The 19500-nt window shown below is 31.1% G+C and overlaps 1 protein-coding gene across 14 annotated transcripts; it reads left to right on the forward strand.

Moving 5' to 3' along the window:
- The first annotated feature begins 225 nt into the window (after positions 1-225).
- LOC111614835 lies at positions 226-19219 on the forward strand. Of its 14 annotated transcripts, XR_002754996.1 has the most exons (27): positions 226-2936; positions 2987-3091; positions 3176-3334; positions 3411-3471; positions 3539-3644; positions 3735-3776; positions 3842-3907; positions 3986-4061; positions 4829-5032; positions 5250-5362; positions 5574-5825; positions 5918-5981; positions 8351-8407; positions 9083-9165; positions 9233-9287; positions 9359-9507; positions 9589-9715; positions 10149-10220; positions 16583-16645; positions 16725-16826; positions 17041-17229; positions 17296-17364; positions 17798-17938; positions 18017-18127; positions 18213-18704; positions 18913-19002; positions 19100-19219. XR_002754996.1 is itself a non-coding variant. In XM_023356205.1 (25 exons), exons 2-25 carry the CDS (start codon positions 2990-2992, stop codon positions 18258-18260), a joined length of 2511 nt encoding a protein of 836 aa, XP_023211973.1. In that variant the 5' UTR covers positions 226-2936; positions 2987-2989; the 3' UTR covers positions 18261-19045. The 14 variants fall into 14 exon arrangements, 3 of the variants coding, with proteins under 3 accessions (XP_023211973.1, XP_023211994.1, XP_023212000.1); XR_002754994.1 differs by having other exon boundaries at positions 18213-19002; XR_002754995.1 differs by lacking the exon at positions 18913-19002 and having other exon boundaries at positions 19100-19218.
- The last annotated feature ends 281 nt before the right edge of the window (positions 19220-19500 follow it).

Here is a 19500-nt window from a genome sequence, read left to right on the forward strand (position 1 = left end):
TAGTTAAGAAAACGTAAAATCTATACTGGAGTGGTAGCACGTAAAGAACGTAACGCTATTTTTATACTTTTGCCTTCTTGTAATGCGCTAATGCACTCCCTAATTGTACCGAGGAATAATACTCAGCACTAGTTGAGTACTGGACCATCGGGCGATCCCGATGATCCAGTACTCAATCAAGACAATAAGTAAGAAAATTTCTCACTGTCAGATTCTGAGTGGATATACAAAATAACGTATACTGCTTGTGTACAGCATTCGTTTCTATGTTTTATTTTTGAAAATTGGTATATACTCTGGGAGGGGATCAATTTGCTAGTACAGGTACAGTACAAATATATTGAGGAGATCTCCCCTCTGTTCCGTATGGATCCATACCTGTGTACTGAACGTTAAATTATTTTACCTGTTACAAGTGTTACGTACGGTACAAAGCAGTGACATAAACAGTACTGTACAATTTGCCATATAATACTTCAGAAATAAAAATGAATCATTCGGTTACTCAAGAGTCGAGATTCTAGCGTTACGTAATTTGTAAACATTTCCACCCAATCTTGCTGAACTCATGAGGTAAGTCATGACTTCAGCAAGATGGAGCAATTATGGAGACATAGGAAGTGGTAAAATAATTTCGGAGATCTTGTTTAATTAACTTCTTCAGACGACACTTGTAAGATTCTCGATCAGTATGTTTTGCATCATTCTAGTTGATACTAAGCTGTGAAGAAATATGGCCATTGGAGTGCATGTAGGTCCTTGTTACGCAGGCGATGTTACCACATGGACAAACAGGGCATTTGCCCAGGGCGGAACATGACGAGGGTGGCAAATTTTCATAAATTTATACAAAATTTTCAGACGTTTTATTTTTTAAAATATTTTTTATATTACACGGGACGAGTTGAATATTGGTTGACTAAGCAAGTTCCTCGTGTGCGCTCAAATTCACGTCGTTACTAGGCTGTCTCATGTCGTCACAAAAGGTATAATTCTTGTAGAAGTTTTTGTTTTAAATAATTAAATATCATTTAAATTCACAAATATCATTAATTATGTCGGGATACGGAAGAAAACGGTCGTCGTGGCCTCATTACCGCAAAATAAAATTGAAAAAGACGCATATATGAAGAAATGATTTGTTCCTCGAGTAAACTCTTAACATCTTAGTGTAGGTGAAACAGTTACTTCAACTTCACAAGTCGAGAAACTAATGAGAAAAACGTAACGATAGAAATTCCGAAGTGTTGGAAGGGAAACAAAATACAGAATCATAAGAATTTATAAGCACTAACGTCACTAGAGAAACTCAAGGAAGTAAAATTTCATACGATCCTGTAGAATGGCCTGAGATAATAATTCATTTAGATTGTTCATGGTAGAGAAGAGACGGATGCAAATTGGTAATTCTGATGAAGAAAATACATTTTAATTTTCCAGACAGTAATTATTGCTGTTTTAAACCATCGTATTACAAAAGACCAAGAGTGAAGTAATGCAAAGATCGTGGTAAATATATTCCCCTATAAACAATACGGTGTTTTGTTTTTCTTGTAAACTTTTTTAGACTATTCAAATTGCGTTGACAACAGTAGATAACAGTGCTGAAAACATTCATTAGAATTTCAACCGACCGCGAAAACAGTAAGTCATATAGATGTATAGAACTAGCAGATGAATTAGTTGTTTTTATCTAGTTTAATTAAGAAACGATGCACATCCTTAGAAGTATTGAGTTATGTAAATCAATATGATTTATTCCCGAGCGTATTAGTGGCTTTGAGAATTTTATTAACATTACCAGTAAGTGTTGGGAGGCTCTGAAAGAAGCTTCTCCAAATTAAAATTAATTGAAAATTAAATTGAACTACGACTTGGTGATTTGACAACTATTTCAATGGAACACGAGTTGGCAAAAATTTAGATTTCAAGGAATTTGTTAAAGAATTTGCAGACCAGGAAGCTTATTAATTAAGTGCATTTTTAACATTTCTTAGTTAAACCTTTTCGTTTTCGTGAGTAAAATAACTAAACTAACGTGAAACTATTGTAAGTGAAATTAAAATATTTTAAATAAGATTAAAATTTAAAAATATTAAAAAATTTCTTCCTACTTCTAATAGATAAGGCATTAAAATTTTGTTTTTCGTTTTATATAGTGGGGATAAGGGGCGTCAAATACAAGTCTTATTCCGGGCGACATAAATTCTAGTGCCGGCTCTGGGAACACCGTATCTTCGTTTTCTTTTTCTTTTGTGTGTGTGTTCATTATGAAGTAATCCTAATAGCAAATGTTTTTTCTTTACTAGTAGTAAGCATCGTAGTCGAACCATTTTGATTTTTAAGCGTATATGTTAGAAACGAGTTCAGCATCGCAACATAATTAGAATTAGCAAGAATTCTGCTATATTGAACACGACTCAGTTAATCGTTCTTAGCTGAAGAAAGATCTCAGATAATTTTTATTAACTTTAATTTATTAAAAGATCGCTCTTCTGATACCAGTACAGGTGACAATATAATTTTATATGCTCTCATGTGACACTTTTCTCTGAATTATTTATTAATAATTTTGGAATTTTGGCTCCTCATCATCTTGGACATGGACATCTGAACTCCTCTGCCCCTACTTTTCCACGGTCCTAGTGACCGCTAATGCATAAGTAGTATAGAAGTAGAAGAACGACAACATTTAAACTAGTTTTTAAAAATAAATTTTACTTAGAAAAAATTTTCTAGTGTTTTTCCCCCTCCTTTTTTCTTTTGAAGGTGCTAGGGCTCTTTGGCCCCTCTGGATGCTCCTCTGTAAAAATTTAATTACTGTGTAATAAATCAATATTTAATCATTATGTTAATTAGTAATAATATATAACAATAGATTTTGAAGTCCAAACATACAATTTATAATTCTTTCAATTGTTAGAATCATTTTGGAGGTTAGTTTGAAATTGTTAAAATTAATAATNAAAACAAAATTATTTCCTAGTTTATGATATTGTACATCTTAAATACAAATATGCCTAAAATAAACAAGAAGAAACTGGAATATGTGCAGAGAATAGTGGGAGAGGTTAAAGATTCAGACACGATGGTAGGTTAACTTTTCAAGACGATAATGTATGTATACTTTATAGAAAATCGTATGTTTAATTAATATTTTTTAAACAAATATAAGTTGCGAGAGATATTTCCCATATGTTTTCGAGTTTCGGAATGTTACGTTGGCATGCCATATGGGTCTCACCTGTGTCCCAAGAAATATCTTAGAGAATATTGCAAAAGAATGGCAAAGTCTGTTTCACTAAAAATATCTAAGAGGCTCCAAACTTCATTGGTAAATATAAAATGTAGATATACGCAAAAACAATAATAAAATATTTGCTGTATTGTCATTTCTTGTACCGAATCAGAAATATGAACTAGAAGTTAAGGTTATAGAAGCTTTAAATTTAAAATCGAAGAATATAAAAGGTGATGTATAAAGGTTAATTAATACTGCGACTAGTATTTATGCTATCTGACTAGTAAAAATTTTCAGATCAAACCAATCCCTTCTGCAAAATATGGATTCATCAGAATAAAGTGAAGACTAGCAAAGTGGTGGTTGCCAGCGTGGATCCAAATTGGGATGAAGAATTTGTCTTGTATATCCAAATATTGCAATTACTTTTATTAGCATTTACAGTGTTTTGAAAATATTTAAAAATAATAATCGAAATATTTTGTATTCTTAGTAAGAATATTATTAATGAAGACGCGTTGACAATTGAGATTTGGTGAGTTTAAAGAAGTATAATAATAATTGACGATATTAAAAGCTAAATTTTTAATCAATATTTAGGAATGCAAGTGTCACAATGTTAAGGGATTGTGAAACGAGACAAAAACGCATCTATTCACTGCTTCGGTAAGATTTTAATTTGACTCTTTTTTTGGACGATAGTTAATGAGTTTAAATATGACAAAATATTCTTTTCGAAAATAGATGTTTTAAAATTAAAAAGTCAAATCCCAGAATATGTTCGGATGATTTGATCGGCGTGACTACTATCCAAATTCAGGTAGGCCTATGTCATATAGAAACTCTGGGCTTTGAAGCGAAGAAAAAGAGGACTAAATATAGTAAAAGTTCGTTAATAATAATTTGATTTTGTCGGATAATAATCTAGCATGATAGTATTTTACAAATGGGAATTTTTTTGGTCATCGAGTTAAAGGTGGGAGGTGGAGCCATGTATTTTACTACATGTCGGGAAGTCGATCTTAGGCTCTTACGATTGATAGAATGACACAACGCAACACACGGGCAATCTGCCCAGAAGGTGTCACACGGGAGAATTTTTAATGAGAAACGTAGACTCTATTTAATTTTTAGATATGCGAAGAAAATGTGAAAAACTCCATACAACAGCCCGTTGGTGGGATGCCGACCCACGATTAACCACTGTTCAGCAATTTTATCCATTTGGCCACTGGATCAATGAGGTCGAGAGAAATGACTGATTTTGTAACAACATTTTCCTCTATCTCTCCACCCACTTGATGTTTAACCACGAAAATTTAATAACATCAAATTCCCTAATATGCAAACCTTCCTGCAAAATTTCAGAAATTTTCGACAAAAGGTACAGGAGCTTACCCACTTTGTTACCCACTTTTGAAGCTTAATAAAGCTTCAAAAGTGGGTAACAAAAACACTTCCATAGAAACAGAAAAAACCGGACTTTTTTGCATTTCTCGACGTTTCAATATCCCGAGTCCAAAATTGCAAAAATGTATTTTATCAAGTATTCTTATTGTAAATATTTTAACGCTATTGTTCTTGCAGGAAATACCGTTTGTAAACGAAGAAGGTGACTTAAACAATAATGCAAAAGTACTAAAACTTAATTTAAATGGAATAGAAACTGGTGGGAAAATAATTATCGACATGAAAATTCGATCTGACACGGACAAAGATATAGTAATCTCTATTGGTGATCACATCAAAATATGTAAATTCTTCTTGCAAAAACATCTAACAAATAAAGATGTAAATATACATTTTTGTTTTTTACTTTTGAGTATGGGCATAATGAAAATAGTTTTTTAATCATACCCACCGTGAGTTCAGCCAGGCCCGCAATTTGAAAGATTTTTGAGGGCTGCCAGAGCAGTAGGCGATGCCTTAACTGCACGGTCATCCGCCCGAGTATACTGTATAATTTACAGTAATTTTAAACATATTTAAATTAATTTAATTTTTTTAGATTGACGTAAACAGTGCATTGCACCTTCCGGAATTATTTCATCCAGAAGAATGGACTATCCTCAAACAACATGCCATCCAGTCCAATCTGTTTCCGTTAAATCATTACATCTGGTAATAACCACTAAATAGTAATTGCTACTTAATACATGTTCATACATGGCGAATATTACGTTGATAAGTTACTTTCAAAGCGTACTCAGACTTCGAATATAAAATAGTCTCTATTCATTTAATATGAGGAGTGAAATTTACAATCTTTATAATATATTGTTTCCATTTATATATATATTTATTTAAAGTTTATTTTATGTAATATTTCCAGTATCTGGTTATGTATCAGCCGGCTCTTACGAAAATATAGAATACGGTATAACTATATTCTTATGACGAATTTTCTTAACAAAATAAACTCAATTAGAGATAGCATAATAGAACCTGATTCTTTTATGGATAAGATATTTTTGGACGAAATGAAATGCATGGTAAATAATTCCATCGCTAGACTTGATCAGATGCATATATTTATGGGGTTTGAAGAGAAAATAGATGTCGAACTACTGCGACCTTTTTTACAGTAACGCTTAAATATTTTATAATGACTGTTATATGAACATTCAATTATTTTTTTTAATATAACCATAATTGTTTCTTATATCTTTTCTGCAGATTTTTAAAATCTTTAAGTATATTCAACTGCTATATGACAGAGGAAATACAGTTCGCACTTCAGGTATTTATATTTATATTGAAAAGAATAGCTAAANATCTGTAGTTTTATTTTGAAGTCCACCTTCCATCTCGCGCTTATAAGACAATTTCCATCGTAGTAACTGACCAAATTCACGTGTAGCATGCAGAAATACGTAATAAGACATTTTATTTAAATTATAATGATGAAATTCATGCTTTTTCGCTATTTCATATTTCAACATTTTGGATTACCTCCGAACACGCTTTGTGGAAACACTGTTCTAGATTACTTACATTGATATTCTAATACTGCCATTAGCGGAAAAAATCGTAGATAATGAACATTTCTTTGTTGTTGTTGTCGAAACAACAACAAAGAACAATATAATACAATATAACAAATATAACAAAGAACAATATATGATACAATATAAGAAAGAAATGTTCGTATACGAACATTTCTTTCTTATATTGTATCATATCCATCGTGGGTTCGGCCAGGCTCAGATGATAGAGGAACGGGCTTGGCAATCATGAAAAATTTCTCGAGAATTTGTTCACTTAGATCTTTAAAAAATGCAAAATATTAAGAATAATTTAAACTTACATTGCTAAGTAATGCAATTTTTCAATGTATTTATTGATGAAGATTACTTGAAGGAAAAACAGGCCAAAGACAATTAGCAAAGGTCCATCTATATCGGAAACCCCTCTTGTTAACTTATTCAAAAATCCAGCAACGAGTTGCTTAACTTTTCCGGCAACATTTTGTGGCGCCATTTTAAAAACTTTTTACATTTTCAATAACTGTAAAATTAAAAATGATTAATTTTGGGGATATAGATAGGTTTGATAAAAAATTGTAAATACTAATAACGAGTAAAAGCGTCATTATGCTAGAGATACTAGAGATGCACCCGACACTCTTTATTTCCCCACACTCTCGACCTTTAACTAACAAAATTTAATAGCATCAATCCCCCTAATAGACAAATCTCCCTTCAAAATTTCAGAAATTTTCGACGAAAAGCACAGGAATTATTAAGCATCAAACAGGTTAATTAATTTTGCTGATAGAATTGCCAAAAAAATTACAATTTCTTAATTATTTGGAAAGTAATCTAAATTACTAAAACACAATAGTATCACCACAAAAGCATAAACATTATTTGGCTGCAATTTGAAAATTGCAGACTTATACATTCGTCCGTCCGTCCTTCGTTAATATGGGGAATAGAGTTAAATAAATGAAAATCGAGACCAGATGTGGAATGCTTAGAGACCATAGGTCCCAATTAGCTACATACGAACTTCCTGCCTAGACCAGCACGTAATTTCAATTCAAAAATCGTTGACGAAAAAAAAGCATGGCCACCGTTTAGAGGTGGCCGTTATTGAAGGTTCGACTGTATGAAGTCCAGATCTTTCATCTGCTTTATATATACTTTTTTTTTTACTCCTTCCGCCCTGTGGGCACTAAGAGGGCCTCTTAAAGCAGGCCCATTATCGGTTCGGCCTGGCCCACAATGGAGCGACCGGGTGGTAAGGGACGGGCCCGACATATCCGAACGGACCACTCCCCGAAAAATTCCTGGAGATTCTTTGACCTGTCCGGATTCCATCCCGGGTCCCCCAGAGCGGTAGGCTGCCACTTTGACCGCTCGGCCATCCGGCAGTCTGCTTTATGTATCAATATATTGGTTTGGCGAGACATTGGTTTCTAATTGCAATTATCAGCGCCTTGTTTTGATAAACGTATATTGTTTATAATGGTAAATATCAATGTTTCAATATTGGTCTTAATTACTGTATACAGTTGCAATAATAAGTCAAATAAAGTAACCAGAAACGGTATTAAGGGCGGCTCGAATTAGAACCTTCAAAACTGCATCCATCTCTGCACCATTGTGGATGTAGTCACCAGTGCTGTTTATGAAGAGCTTCTAGCTCTTCATCCACAGCTCTGGTGACTAAATCAAAGCGTTATACCAAGGCCTACACACGTTATTGTATTGATATGGCATTGCATTATCTTAGATACTGTATCTAAGACTACAGGTGACTACATCTAAGAGCATGTACACAATGACATCGTGTATCATTGTGTATACATGTACGTAAGTGCGTTTGTCACACAAATGTTTTCCTTGCACTTAATTATTCTTTATTTATTTATTTACAAAGATAAGAGAAGGCCCGGTTCTTCAAGCTCCCTCTGGTTACACTAGTGTCTGGTAACAAGGCGTACAGCCTAATTTTTTTGAATTTCTTCTAATTAATATCTCATTCAGTTTTTAATATAGTCAAGCAATTCTTTTATATAATAATAATTATTATTATGTGTTAATAGTACATTGCATATTTATCATGCATCTCATTAATAAGCTTAATACAATAATTTATTTACAGCAAAATGCCGAAAAATATAATTGTTTATTACTAAGATCGATATGGGCGAAGAAAGACGTAAGTAATTAGTACATTAGAAGCTTGTCAATTCGGAGCCTAAGGGACCATAGTGGTTGTCTGATTATCAGACTTTTTGTATTTTAGCAAAATTTGATAAGTTATATTGAGATCCAAAAGGGCAAACATTGACATATATTATTTATCAGCACACACTGCTGTGTGCTCCTGATTTGTTTACAGGTTCTAATCAGTCTGAAAACCGAATACAATGCATAGTATACTGCGTTAAGATTGACTTAAAAACCTGTAAAAACGTTAAGGAACACGTTTATTTTCCAATATTTATTTTCTAGATACATACAGCCCATTTTTCGAATCTAGGATGTAAAAATGCGCATTATCAGAGATCAGTCTATTTACTTAGTGAAGAGAATGGATTATTTGACGAATCTGTGACAAAATCACCGTGCATTACCAAAAAAGATTTTTGAACTTTTCAAAACTTTTATATGAAGCGATCTATACAAGATGTTCTGTATTCCGTCTATGGTGTTTAGTGCACTTCCTGACCAAACAAATTCCTATTCGCGGTATACTAGCATGTTGCATTATTATAAAGCAATTCCAGATTAATTTAAGTCTCGGGCGCCAGATTAATGAACTTCTACTGTATTTAAAATACATTTTTTTTTTCTTAAATCGTCATTGATAATTAATTTTATCCTATTTTAGAGCGACGAAGAATTGAAACAACTGGAACACGTCTTAGAAGTTCTACGACATAATCACCAAAAATTAGACGAAACTTTTGTGAAGTATTATTAGCGTTAAATTATTTTATGTTCAATGATTAAGTATTATAATATTTCTTTAATTTTTTAGTGTATTTGGTAATATGACTTACAGCCAACATGTTTATATTAACCTAAATGTACTGGTAAGTCTATAGAATACAGCACTCTAGAATTAGACTATGCTGAATTTACAACATTATATTTTATCTTTCAGTTGTACAAGACATGTCACAAACTAATAGAACGACACGTAAGAATTTCATATATGAATAATGACCAAGACAAACTGAAGAAGATGCTTCGAATATATTTCATGTTAAAGCAACTTATAGAGAATACCCTACGAAATATTGAAAATGTACAGTAAGTAGTCAAGTCTTAAAATAATCATAGTATTAATTAAATTATTATAAATCTTACAAGTTAGTTTACAATTTATTCTAGGAACAGACCACGCTTAGAAATGGAAAATTTCTGCAATTGGTTCGGAGATGAAATTCTAAAAGCTTGGTTTAATCAGGTAGCACGGGAGGCTAAAATTTTGATTCGAAATAATATCGAAAAAAATTACGTAAGTTTTACATCAGTTTTCTCTTATTTGGCTGCAATTTAAATAAATTAGAGACATAAATTCTCACTGTCAATCGTCCGTCTTCCCTTCCTTTATCTCGAGAACGGAGTTAGATACATAAAAATCAAGGTATAGAGAGCTTAGGGACAGGAGACCCGGATTAACTATATATAAACTTCTAGTCAGAACCGGAAAGTCACGTTATTTCAATTCAAAACTTCCCCTGAAAGGAGTTAGATAGCTGACTGGCACGACTCCATTGCTATTGATAACAGAAAAGTATATTGTACACGGACAATACACTATAGTACTAATTTGAAGTGGAGATTTTAATCATATTTTTAATTTAAATTAAACTAAATTAAAAATATGATTAAAAATTGCAGTCCTGCATTGTGATCCATTTAATTTTTATTTTATCCAATATATTTAGGTGAATATTCTCAGCCAATCTGTTATATCGGGACTACCAACTAAACACCTAAACAGTATCATATTTGACAAAGTGAGTTTGTTTTACATTGTCATTCATCTTGTTATAGCCAGTGGTGATATTCGAAATATTTAACAAAGGGTTCGCTAACAGAAACTTTNCGAAACCGTCGATTAATTGTTAATTTTAATTATGTAAAATTTAGCCGAAATTATAACTTTCTTTTTTTTATTTTAGGTTTAATAACCATACAGGCCTAAATAATTGTGAAATACGATAAATTTTCGGAGCAACACATAAGCCATTATGTATTAAATTAACCATTCAAGGAAAATGGCACTTAGTAAAAGCACTTATAATCAGTTTTTTCTTGATTATATTTAAATAAATCAATGTTTAAATACAATGAAGACTGTTTATAATTATTTTTTACACATATAACAAGCAACAACACTTAAATTTTATAATATTTCTAAGATTATGGATCTCATTACTCAAATTAACATCGGATAACATTAGTGCAATTTTAAATTTTTCTAGAGAAAAATAAAATCAAATTAAATATATTAAAATAAACAGGTAAACACAAAAATTCCAGTTAGAATGAAAGGGAAATCTGCAGATTTCATTTCCTGACACGTGATAGTCTATTATAGATATGAGACGGAAACTTCCTGATACAAACTTCCAAGCATAATTTTTTATTATAATTTTACAGTTACATTTTATTTAAAAAAAACTGGTCTATAATAAAGAAAATTACCATAAAATGTAGAGTTTGTATATTATTTGCCTAGAATTTGCTGAAAGTTCTCTACAATAGGAAACAGAACCATACAGAAAATGGTAAGTGCTTTATGTATACAGTATAAACATACTAAATGGCTGTTCTTATCTGGAAAATTTTTTATTTTATTTTCGAAATTCTTAATTGGAATTATCAAATATAATTATTCATTAGGAAACGCAAAGCATTATTATTTATTATGGCATTTATATACCCACTTCGTTTGGTTTGATTAAATAGCAATGCAACAAATAGGCGAGAGGGATGACTTTCTGTGAGTAACTCTATGAAAAACTAGCCCTTATCAGTGTGTTAATTAATAATAATTTATCCAGTTACTGTTAAGCTACAGTTTTGTAGAATTTATGTAAGAAAACGATTGAACTATTGTATACGAACAATGACATTTAACAGTTAAAGCACTGGTTAATACTAATAACAATTAAAGCGTTATCTGCCACAAGTTGAGGCAAATAACGTGAAAAGTTGGCAGCTCTGTCATGAAGAAAATATCTTATTTGCTTCTATTATATAAAACATTTACCATGTATGGGGCTGTCCATAAATTACGTAACTTGGATATGGGTGGGTGGGTTTGTAGATAACCTTTGCAATGCGTTACAAGCGTTTGGTTTGGTTTATTTGTTTACGGCAACGCGACAATTGGGCGATGCATTTAATGAAAAATCATCCCTATTTAGGTGTTACTAACGTGAAGAAAATCCGGAAAACTTCACGTGACCAGCTCGTTGACGAGGTAGAATCCACGACCAGTGTTCACAGTGACGTAGCGTGGGTGTCATCCGCCCCCTTATTTAGGTATCTCAATTTAAAAGACTAAAATTCAGTTTCGTCACAGAATAAATAATGAAAAATTCCGTGCTCATTTCAATCGGTCCGAATCGTAGGTGCGACAAAAAATATGAAATGAAATGGCTTAAATTTTTACAAGATATTATTATTATTTATTGTGAAATTTTGCCGCCCCCTAAAAGTGCCCCCGAGGCGGTCCGTCCCTGCCTCCCCCACTACGCTACGCCACTGAGTGTTCAGTGGTTTTATCCACAAGGTTGTGCCACAATATAACCTCGACAGTGCAGACATGTAGAGTCTGTTATGACGGTGTAAACTAGTTTATACCACTGATCAAAACTATAGAGAATTCTGTTTTGCCCCGGTTTCTCCTATGTATTTGTCATTTATTTACTTAATGAATATAAGGATTTATACGCTTCCAATAACTTGGAAGAGTGTAAATCCTTGTATTGTACTCTTCCACCATAGGCTAAATTTGTGTTTGATTCGTCATTTCTATTAGTTCCTTGGAAAAAAAATAACCATAAATTATTAATTATTGATATTAACTTAAATAATAAACATTTATAATATACTATACAATAAAAATAAAACCAAATATCAAATAGAAAATTAAGTTTATGGAGTTTAAGATAAAAATGCTTTAAAATCTCAAATTTCTCTTTTTACTATAATTAAATTTTCCATAATTAAAGAAATTTCTAGTAATTGAAGTTAGTTTTTTTCATTTTAAATGTCTTATTGCTACAGTATTTTCTAAAAATTCTATTGATACATTCTGAGGCCAATAATTATGATTTCTACTGTAACTTTTTATTTGTCAAAGTATTGTTATGTAAACATTTGTAAAATATAGCATCTCATGGCACTAAATTCTAATAAAACGTATTTAATCAATTGAATTTTAAAAATAAAAACTTATTGTAAACTTCGTTTTGTTATCGGTTATCAATATATCAGTTTGTACTTTAAGATTAAAGTCAAAGTTTCAAAGGGTAAAAGCATACCCTTTAAGGGAAGATTAATTACAAATGGGACATATAAATTTACTCTAATATAACATTAAAAATATTTACTTTTAAGAAAAATAATGTAATTAATACAGAATTTAATTTATTACACGTTTAATTATAAACGACTCTTTTAAATAGAATTATAATTCAAAATCTTTTTTATTTTCCCGAATTTATTACACGTAAATTTTTTTACATACACCGATTCTGTTTAAGCTGTTGTTATAGGTAACACCTTAAACAGAAAAGAATCCAGTTTGAAGAAAACTGGTCCCTTGTCGCGTTATTAAAAAGGTAAAGATACCACCTGCCGCTCTGAAGGATCAGAGTTCGATTTCGGATCGAATAATTAGTAATAATAATTTGTTGCTCCTCGCCATTGTTTACCTGGCCACAATGTGATACAGAAAAATCCTCTCTCAATGTACAATGAGTTAATAAAATTGTAAGATAAAATAATTTTAAAACCATAATTCTAAAAACGGTATATTTCTAGAAATATACCTTTTTCTAGAATTATTATTTTAACTTATTTAATAACTGACCTCATTGTTTTTAATTTTATAATTTTAAAACCGTAAAATTCAAATGTGACAATCACCTGGCATGTCTTCTTATATTTTTAGTCATTGTTTGTTTTCTGGAATGTTCTTTCTCTTTTGTCTTTCTGGCTTTTGTGCCCAGAGGGGGTAACAAACTCAGCGGGAGTGAAGGGCTATATAGCTATAAAACAGATAGAAGGAAACGGACACATTTTTGCACGTGTAGTACGGTATCACGTTTAAAAATTTCGATGACGAGAAGAAGGATCGACTGACGAAAACACGATATCGCCATGTTTTACCATCTTCGGAGCTTACAGGTATTTTTCCGACATTGACCTTTCTCGTTTCTTCTTCCTTCCTTTTATTTCCTTCGCCTTAGTTTTGAGATTGGTTAAAGCATTGCGGTTATTACAATTGTGTAACAGAAATCGCGAAATAAACTCTTGTTTCTTACTTTATGACCTTTGTTGGGGTTCTTTTGCTAATCTGAACATGTGTTTGGGCAGGCCCACAATGGGGCTGCCAAGCGGTGAGGAACGGGAAGATATCCAGGATAGACTAGTCCCAAAAAAAAAGCCTGGCGCAAAATGAATAATATAGAAGCAAACTGATCGAAGGTGACATCGAATGAAATTCGTTCCATCGTTGCAGGGTCGATCATCGGCTCAACTTCACTCTATGTCATACCCTTCGACGAAAAGTAGGCGGTTCCTTTGATGACTCTGATCCAACAATTGGTATTTTCGGGCGCCGATGGGCGACGCTCATGCTCAATTGAAAGTTTGCGAGAAGAGAGCACGCGCTATAGGCTACAAAGAAGTCTTGCACGTGTCTGTTCTGTGATCGTGGTTTGTTTCAATTATGTTTTCTTTATACGGGGATTACGAAACAGAAAACTGTTTGATAGATTTATTTTCGATTCTTTTTGTCTTAATGGGCACTAAAAGGACCTTTTTTCAGGCCCACCACGGATCGGCCAGACCCACAATTGAACTAAATGGTGAGGAACGGGACCCGACACATCTAGAACATACCACTCACGAAAAATTCCAAGTGTTGCTCCGAGATTTGATTCCGACGCATGGTCATCCGGTCACCTCGTCAATATACTATAACTGTAAATCTGTGTTAAACAAAACGTGGTTAACATTGTTAATTTGTATTTACCTATAATAATTTTAATTATATTTATTCACCTAGAAAATTCTAGAATCTAAACGAAATTTTTCAGAACGCCGAAACGAAGCGAATTTTAACAAATTTCAACGATCAATTAATCCTGTTATAATTATTTAATTTATATAATTTATTGGAAAGTATTTATAATTTATTAATTCATTAAAATCTAATATCATAAAAAGTATAATATAATTATTTAAAATTCAAATATTATAAATTTAACGAACTTAATTTGTAGAGGTCGCATTTCGGTGTGAGACGTTCGATAGAGTTCCAATCACTGCCAGGAAAGGAAAGGAAGCTAGTGATGTATGCATTGAGCAAAGGACCTTATAATGTATTAAACAGAACAAGAAGAGGTGAATATGCGTTATTTTTCGATTATATACACACTGCAATACTTAATTACGTCAAAACATGTTAACTTTAACCGTTATTTAATTGTAGGTTTAACCCAGAAATTAGACAACCTTGAAAACCCTAGAGATCATCCTGGGAAAAAATCTGGCGATTTTGGAATTACTGCTGATATGAGGTAATTCTTGCATTGATCAGTATTGTTGCATTGATAATGTACATTGGGCATGAGTCCATGCACCTGTTTGATAAGTTACAATAATTGAAGCTACTATTTATACCCTTTCTATATCCAGATGTTAGTTGCAAGTTCATTGACTATGTTGCACGGGTTTTAAGTGGGTAAAGTGGATTTTCTTTGATTTTTACATTAAATTTATTGATACTGTTGGAGATGGTTGCCTTTTGTGTAAAGTTGCAAAGTTAATTGTGTAATTTTAATTACCATTATAATTTTAATAATGGTAATTAGAATCGTAAGATGATCTTTATGAACTGTTGTTTCTTTGCAATGTTTGTATCTGTGACAGTGGCTGAGCGGATATAACTGCTAAACACCTATCACAGGTTTGTGTCTTGCCAGTAGGCTGGCTGTGTGGAGTTTTTTGGGTTTTCTTAACTTTTATAACGTCTAAATAGGGGCCGATTTTTCTATAGGAAGTCCTCCTGGTTGGCATCTCTCTCGGCAGTTTGTTTGTGTCGTGTGTTGCTGTACAGTATACAATGATAAACCTATGATAATATGTATATTTGTGTTTATCCCACACTATCATTACCATGAACTAAAGTCTGTCCAAATGAAAGTCTGAAAGTGTTTCTCCATTAAACTTTGGTTTCCTTAAATTGATGTATTTTATTGATATTCTTGTAACATATGATGATAAAGATTATGATGGCTGTGATACGATAAATGCACTGATTAAATGCAAATTTTATACAAAATAAATTATTTGTATAACCATTTATACAATGTTTCTTTACTTATTCAGTTAGTTGATATGTTTACTACATATAATTAAATATATTTCTATTGAAATAGGAAGTAATTTAATAAAATTGTTGATAAATGAAAACTATGAATGAATTAGTTTATAACAATTGAAAGTTTTGAAGTTAAATAAACAAAGTAACTGCTTAGTTCAAATAGCTAACAGTTTGAATGAAAATATTTCTTGTATTAAAAGATTAATCTCAGATTACAAGAACTTAACAGATTAGAATGATTTATATCTACAGTGGTACCTCAGGATATGAAATTAATCCGTTCCTAAACTCAGATTGTACCATGAAAATGTCGTAAGGTGAATCGTTTTTCCCCATACGATTACATGTAAAACCAAATAATTCGTTCCAACACGAAAAACACTTAAAGCTAAGTAGTACATTAAAAAAAAAAAAAAAAAACTATAGTAAGGAAAACACTGAAAAATGCGTTTTGTAGTTGTAAATGTATAAATAACCATAATAGAATAATAATTGATAAAAAAAATGTAGTTTTATTTGCACTTTACTTTTGAGGATAGACGATGGTGGCGGTGTAAAATGGTGGTGAGGGAGAAGGGAAATGATACTAAAACTTAACTTACNCAGGTTCGGCCGAACCTGTGCGAACCCGCTGAATATCACCACTGGTTATAGCTAATCCCTTACGGAAAGTTTGAAGATATTTATTTAAGATGACTCCGTGTAACTGTAGATGAATAATATTAACCTCATACTGTCTTTTAAATGTAATAGGTTATAAGATTTTGGAAAGAATTGGATTGGACCGATGTAACTGCCATCGAAATAATGATTAATGTAAGAAAATTAAGCTTTTTATTTTAAATGGAAACCGCATATAATTAATTCTAAAAGTAATTTTTTAATATCATGTTAGTGTTTAAATGACTGCATTCTTGAGTACTATGATGGAATGTTGAGAAAGATCAAGAAAGAACACATACCTCTTTATAAATGCAATCTTAATGTATCCAACGAGGTAATAAAGTTAGTTAATTCAAAAACTAAAAGAAAATATTCAATTTTATAATAATAATAACGTCAAGAACATCGCTGTTTAGAACATTAAACAATTTATCTGTACTCCAAAAAAAAAAAAAAAAAGCCTTATTTTAAAATAAATTTAAACTACTTTAAAATTTCTGCGGATTTTTAGGATACACGCCCTTATATTTGAACTATATTTTTTTCAGATGCGCTTAATAATCAATAATATGACAGAAATAACGAAATGTATTGAAAATGTCATTGAAGTCATTGAAAAGGATCTAACAAATAAATTAACTACAGAATCTAGAAAATATTTAACGGGTCCATTAAGAAACATAATAGCAAAGGCAAAATCTGAAATGTTATCCTGCAGCAAATACGCGATTCAATCGGTAATACCGATTTTTAGTTGAAATGATCGACAAAACAGTTTTTAAAATAATGTTTATTTATTTTAGGCTAAATTGCAAGCGTGTGAAATGATACAAAACATAATTAATTCTAAACCTGGAAAAGTGAAACAGAACGTGAGTATGATTTATTTTCTAATATAATGTGGATTTGATTAGATTAACACCTAAATAGAGACCAATTTCCCATAAAAGAACTCATGGGAGGCATCTTCTCCTTGGCAGATCGCCCACGTTTTGAGTTGCCTTAAGCCAATAATCAATCATCTCTCCTTTAGTGGAGCTCAAAGATAAATTTTGATTTTGGCCTATCAAATCCTACAGCTTCCTTTGTTTACAGAATACATTGCCATTCTCTGCGATGGCCATTATATCTGGAAGCGATTTCATTTTTTGTCCACAAGTGGAATCTTAGTCTTTTTTGCTTTATTCAGGTGGTTAAGGTACTGCACCCAAAACTTCTCCCGTTTTCCTATTTTATTCGGGTTTCGTTTTCGACAAGTTTTACTGTACATTAAAGTTTTGAAATGACGATTTTTAAAATTTTCAGGCATTTTGTATATTCGAAAAATTTATAGATGATTACATTAAACTTTTAAATCATAACTTGACTAAAATGGGAGTCAAATTTGTAATTTACGAAATATGGAATGAAATTTTGAAAAATTTACTTGAAATTTTGGACGAACACGTATTTTGTTTTTATTATATAATTTCTCTCCGTTACAATTTATTATAATTTTGACTATTTTTTTTTTTCTTTATAAAGAAAAGTAAAGGAGTTGCAGATGTACGCGAGATATTATCCATGATTGTAGCGAAACTAAGCGATAAAGAAGACATTTTGACTCACAATCAAATGAAAAATTTTAAATATAATGTATATAAAATTATTTTTCCTTTTGAAACAAATAATTTTTTTATAGTTTCTTAAAATTATTATTATTTTTTTTATTTTTATTTAGAGATTAAAAAGTTACTTTCTCGAATTGGATTATGCTAAAACGAATTAATTGGACCGGATAAAAGTCAAATTGGATGTGAATAAAAACACCACAAATCCGTCGTCAAATCTATAAAAATTATAATAATAATAATAATAATAATAAAGATTATTATTAAATTTATTTTATCATTTGACTTAAATTAATCAGAATTTCTACATATAAGTTATTATCATGTTTTCATACTCTATAAAGTATTTTATTAATTTAACTCATTTCATTTCATCGGTATTTTAAAAAAATTTGGTGAGATTTTGCGTAAATTTTTTCATCATGTGAAGCAATATTTGAAATTTTAAAATTCGAACTTAATAAATTTCGAATTGTAGATTAAAAAATAAATATTATATCTGCTATGGATGGAAGTCAAAATCTAATTTTAAATCTTATTCTAAATGTAGGATAAATGAGAATTAGATGATGAACACGTGTAATTATTATATAAACTAAAATGTAAGCATTACGTATTGATATATTGTGTTGGTTGAAAGTCATGTTTGCTATGTGTATTGTTTAAACCCAATTACTGTAAAAATAAGTGAAAAAATCGAATGTTTCTGTTTCTAACTTGTAGAATGTTTTACATATGTTTATATTTAAATGTATCCTGGAAAATATTAAAGATTAGCGGATGGTTTTTGTTTCTTGTATAATATTTTAGAAGCTTTAGAATCTAACATGTAACAGAGAATCTCTGGTCATAATGATCATCTATATGCTGTTCATCAATTAACCCTCTATAGATTAGATGGTAATTTAGCAGAAAATTATATGTTTTTTCGAATCTGTTTTTGGAAAACATCATTGTTTTACTTTAATTATTTAATTTCCTTTATTTGTTAAAACAGAGAAAACGCCACTCCTGTAATATATGTGGAATTCTGTATTTGAAATCTGACAATTTAAAAACTTTAATGTAGAAATTTTAATTAACCTATATTTGGGCAGACATCAGACGAGTTTTGCTTCTTCCTTTCACAATTTTAATCTGTAAAGAGTAAAGAATTAAATTTGTAGCATCAAAATAAAGGGAGGTAAAATTTAAAAAAAAAAAAATGAAAATTTCAATTTACAAATAAACAAAATGTGAAACAATTAAAAGATATTTTATTTTAAATTACATTAAGTTTACCACAAAACCAGTGCTGAATGAATTAAAAAAAGTCACAGAAAACATCACAAAGCATTTTCCAAACATGCAGTGCTCAATTTCTATTTTCTGAAATGTAAAATGTATAAAGATAACAGC

The sequence above is a fragment of the Centruroides sculpturatus genome, unplaced genomic scaffold (genome assembly GCF_000671375.1).
Source record: "Centruroides sculpturatus isolate CEXI.00-Female unplaced genomic scaffold, Cexi_2.0 scaffold81, whole genome shotgun sequence".
Lineage (NCBI taxonomy): Eukaryota > Metazoa > Arthropoda > Arachnida > Scorpiones > Buthidae > Centruroides > Centruroides sculpturatus.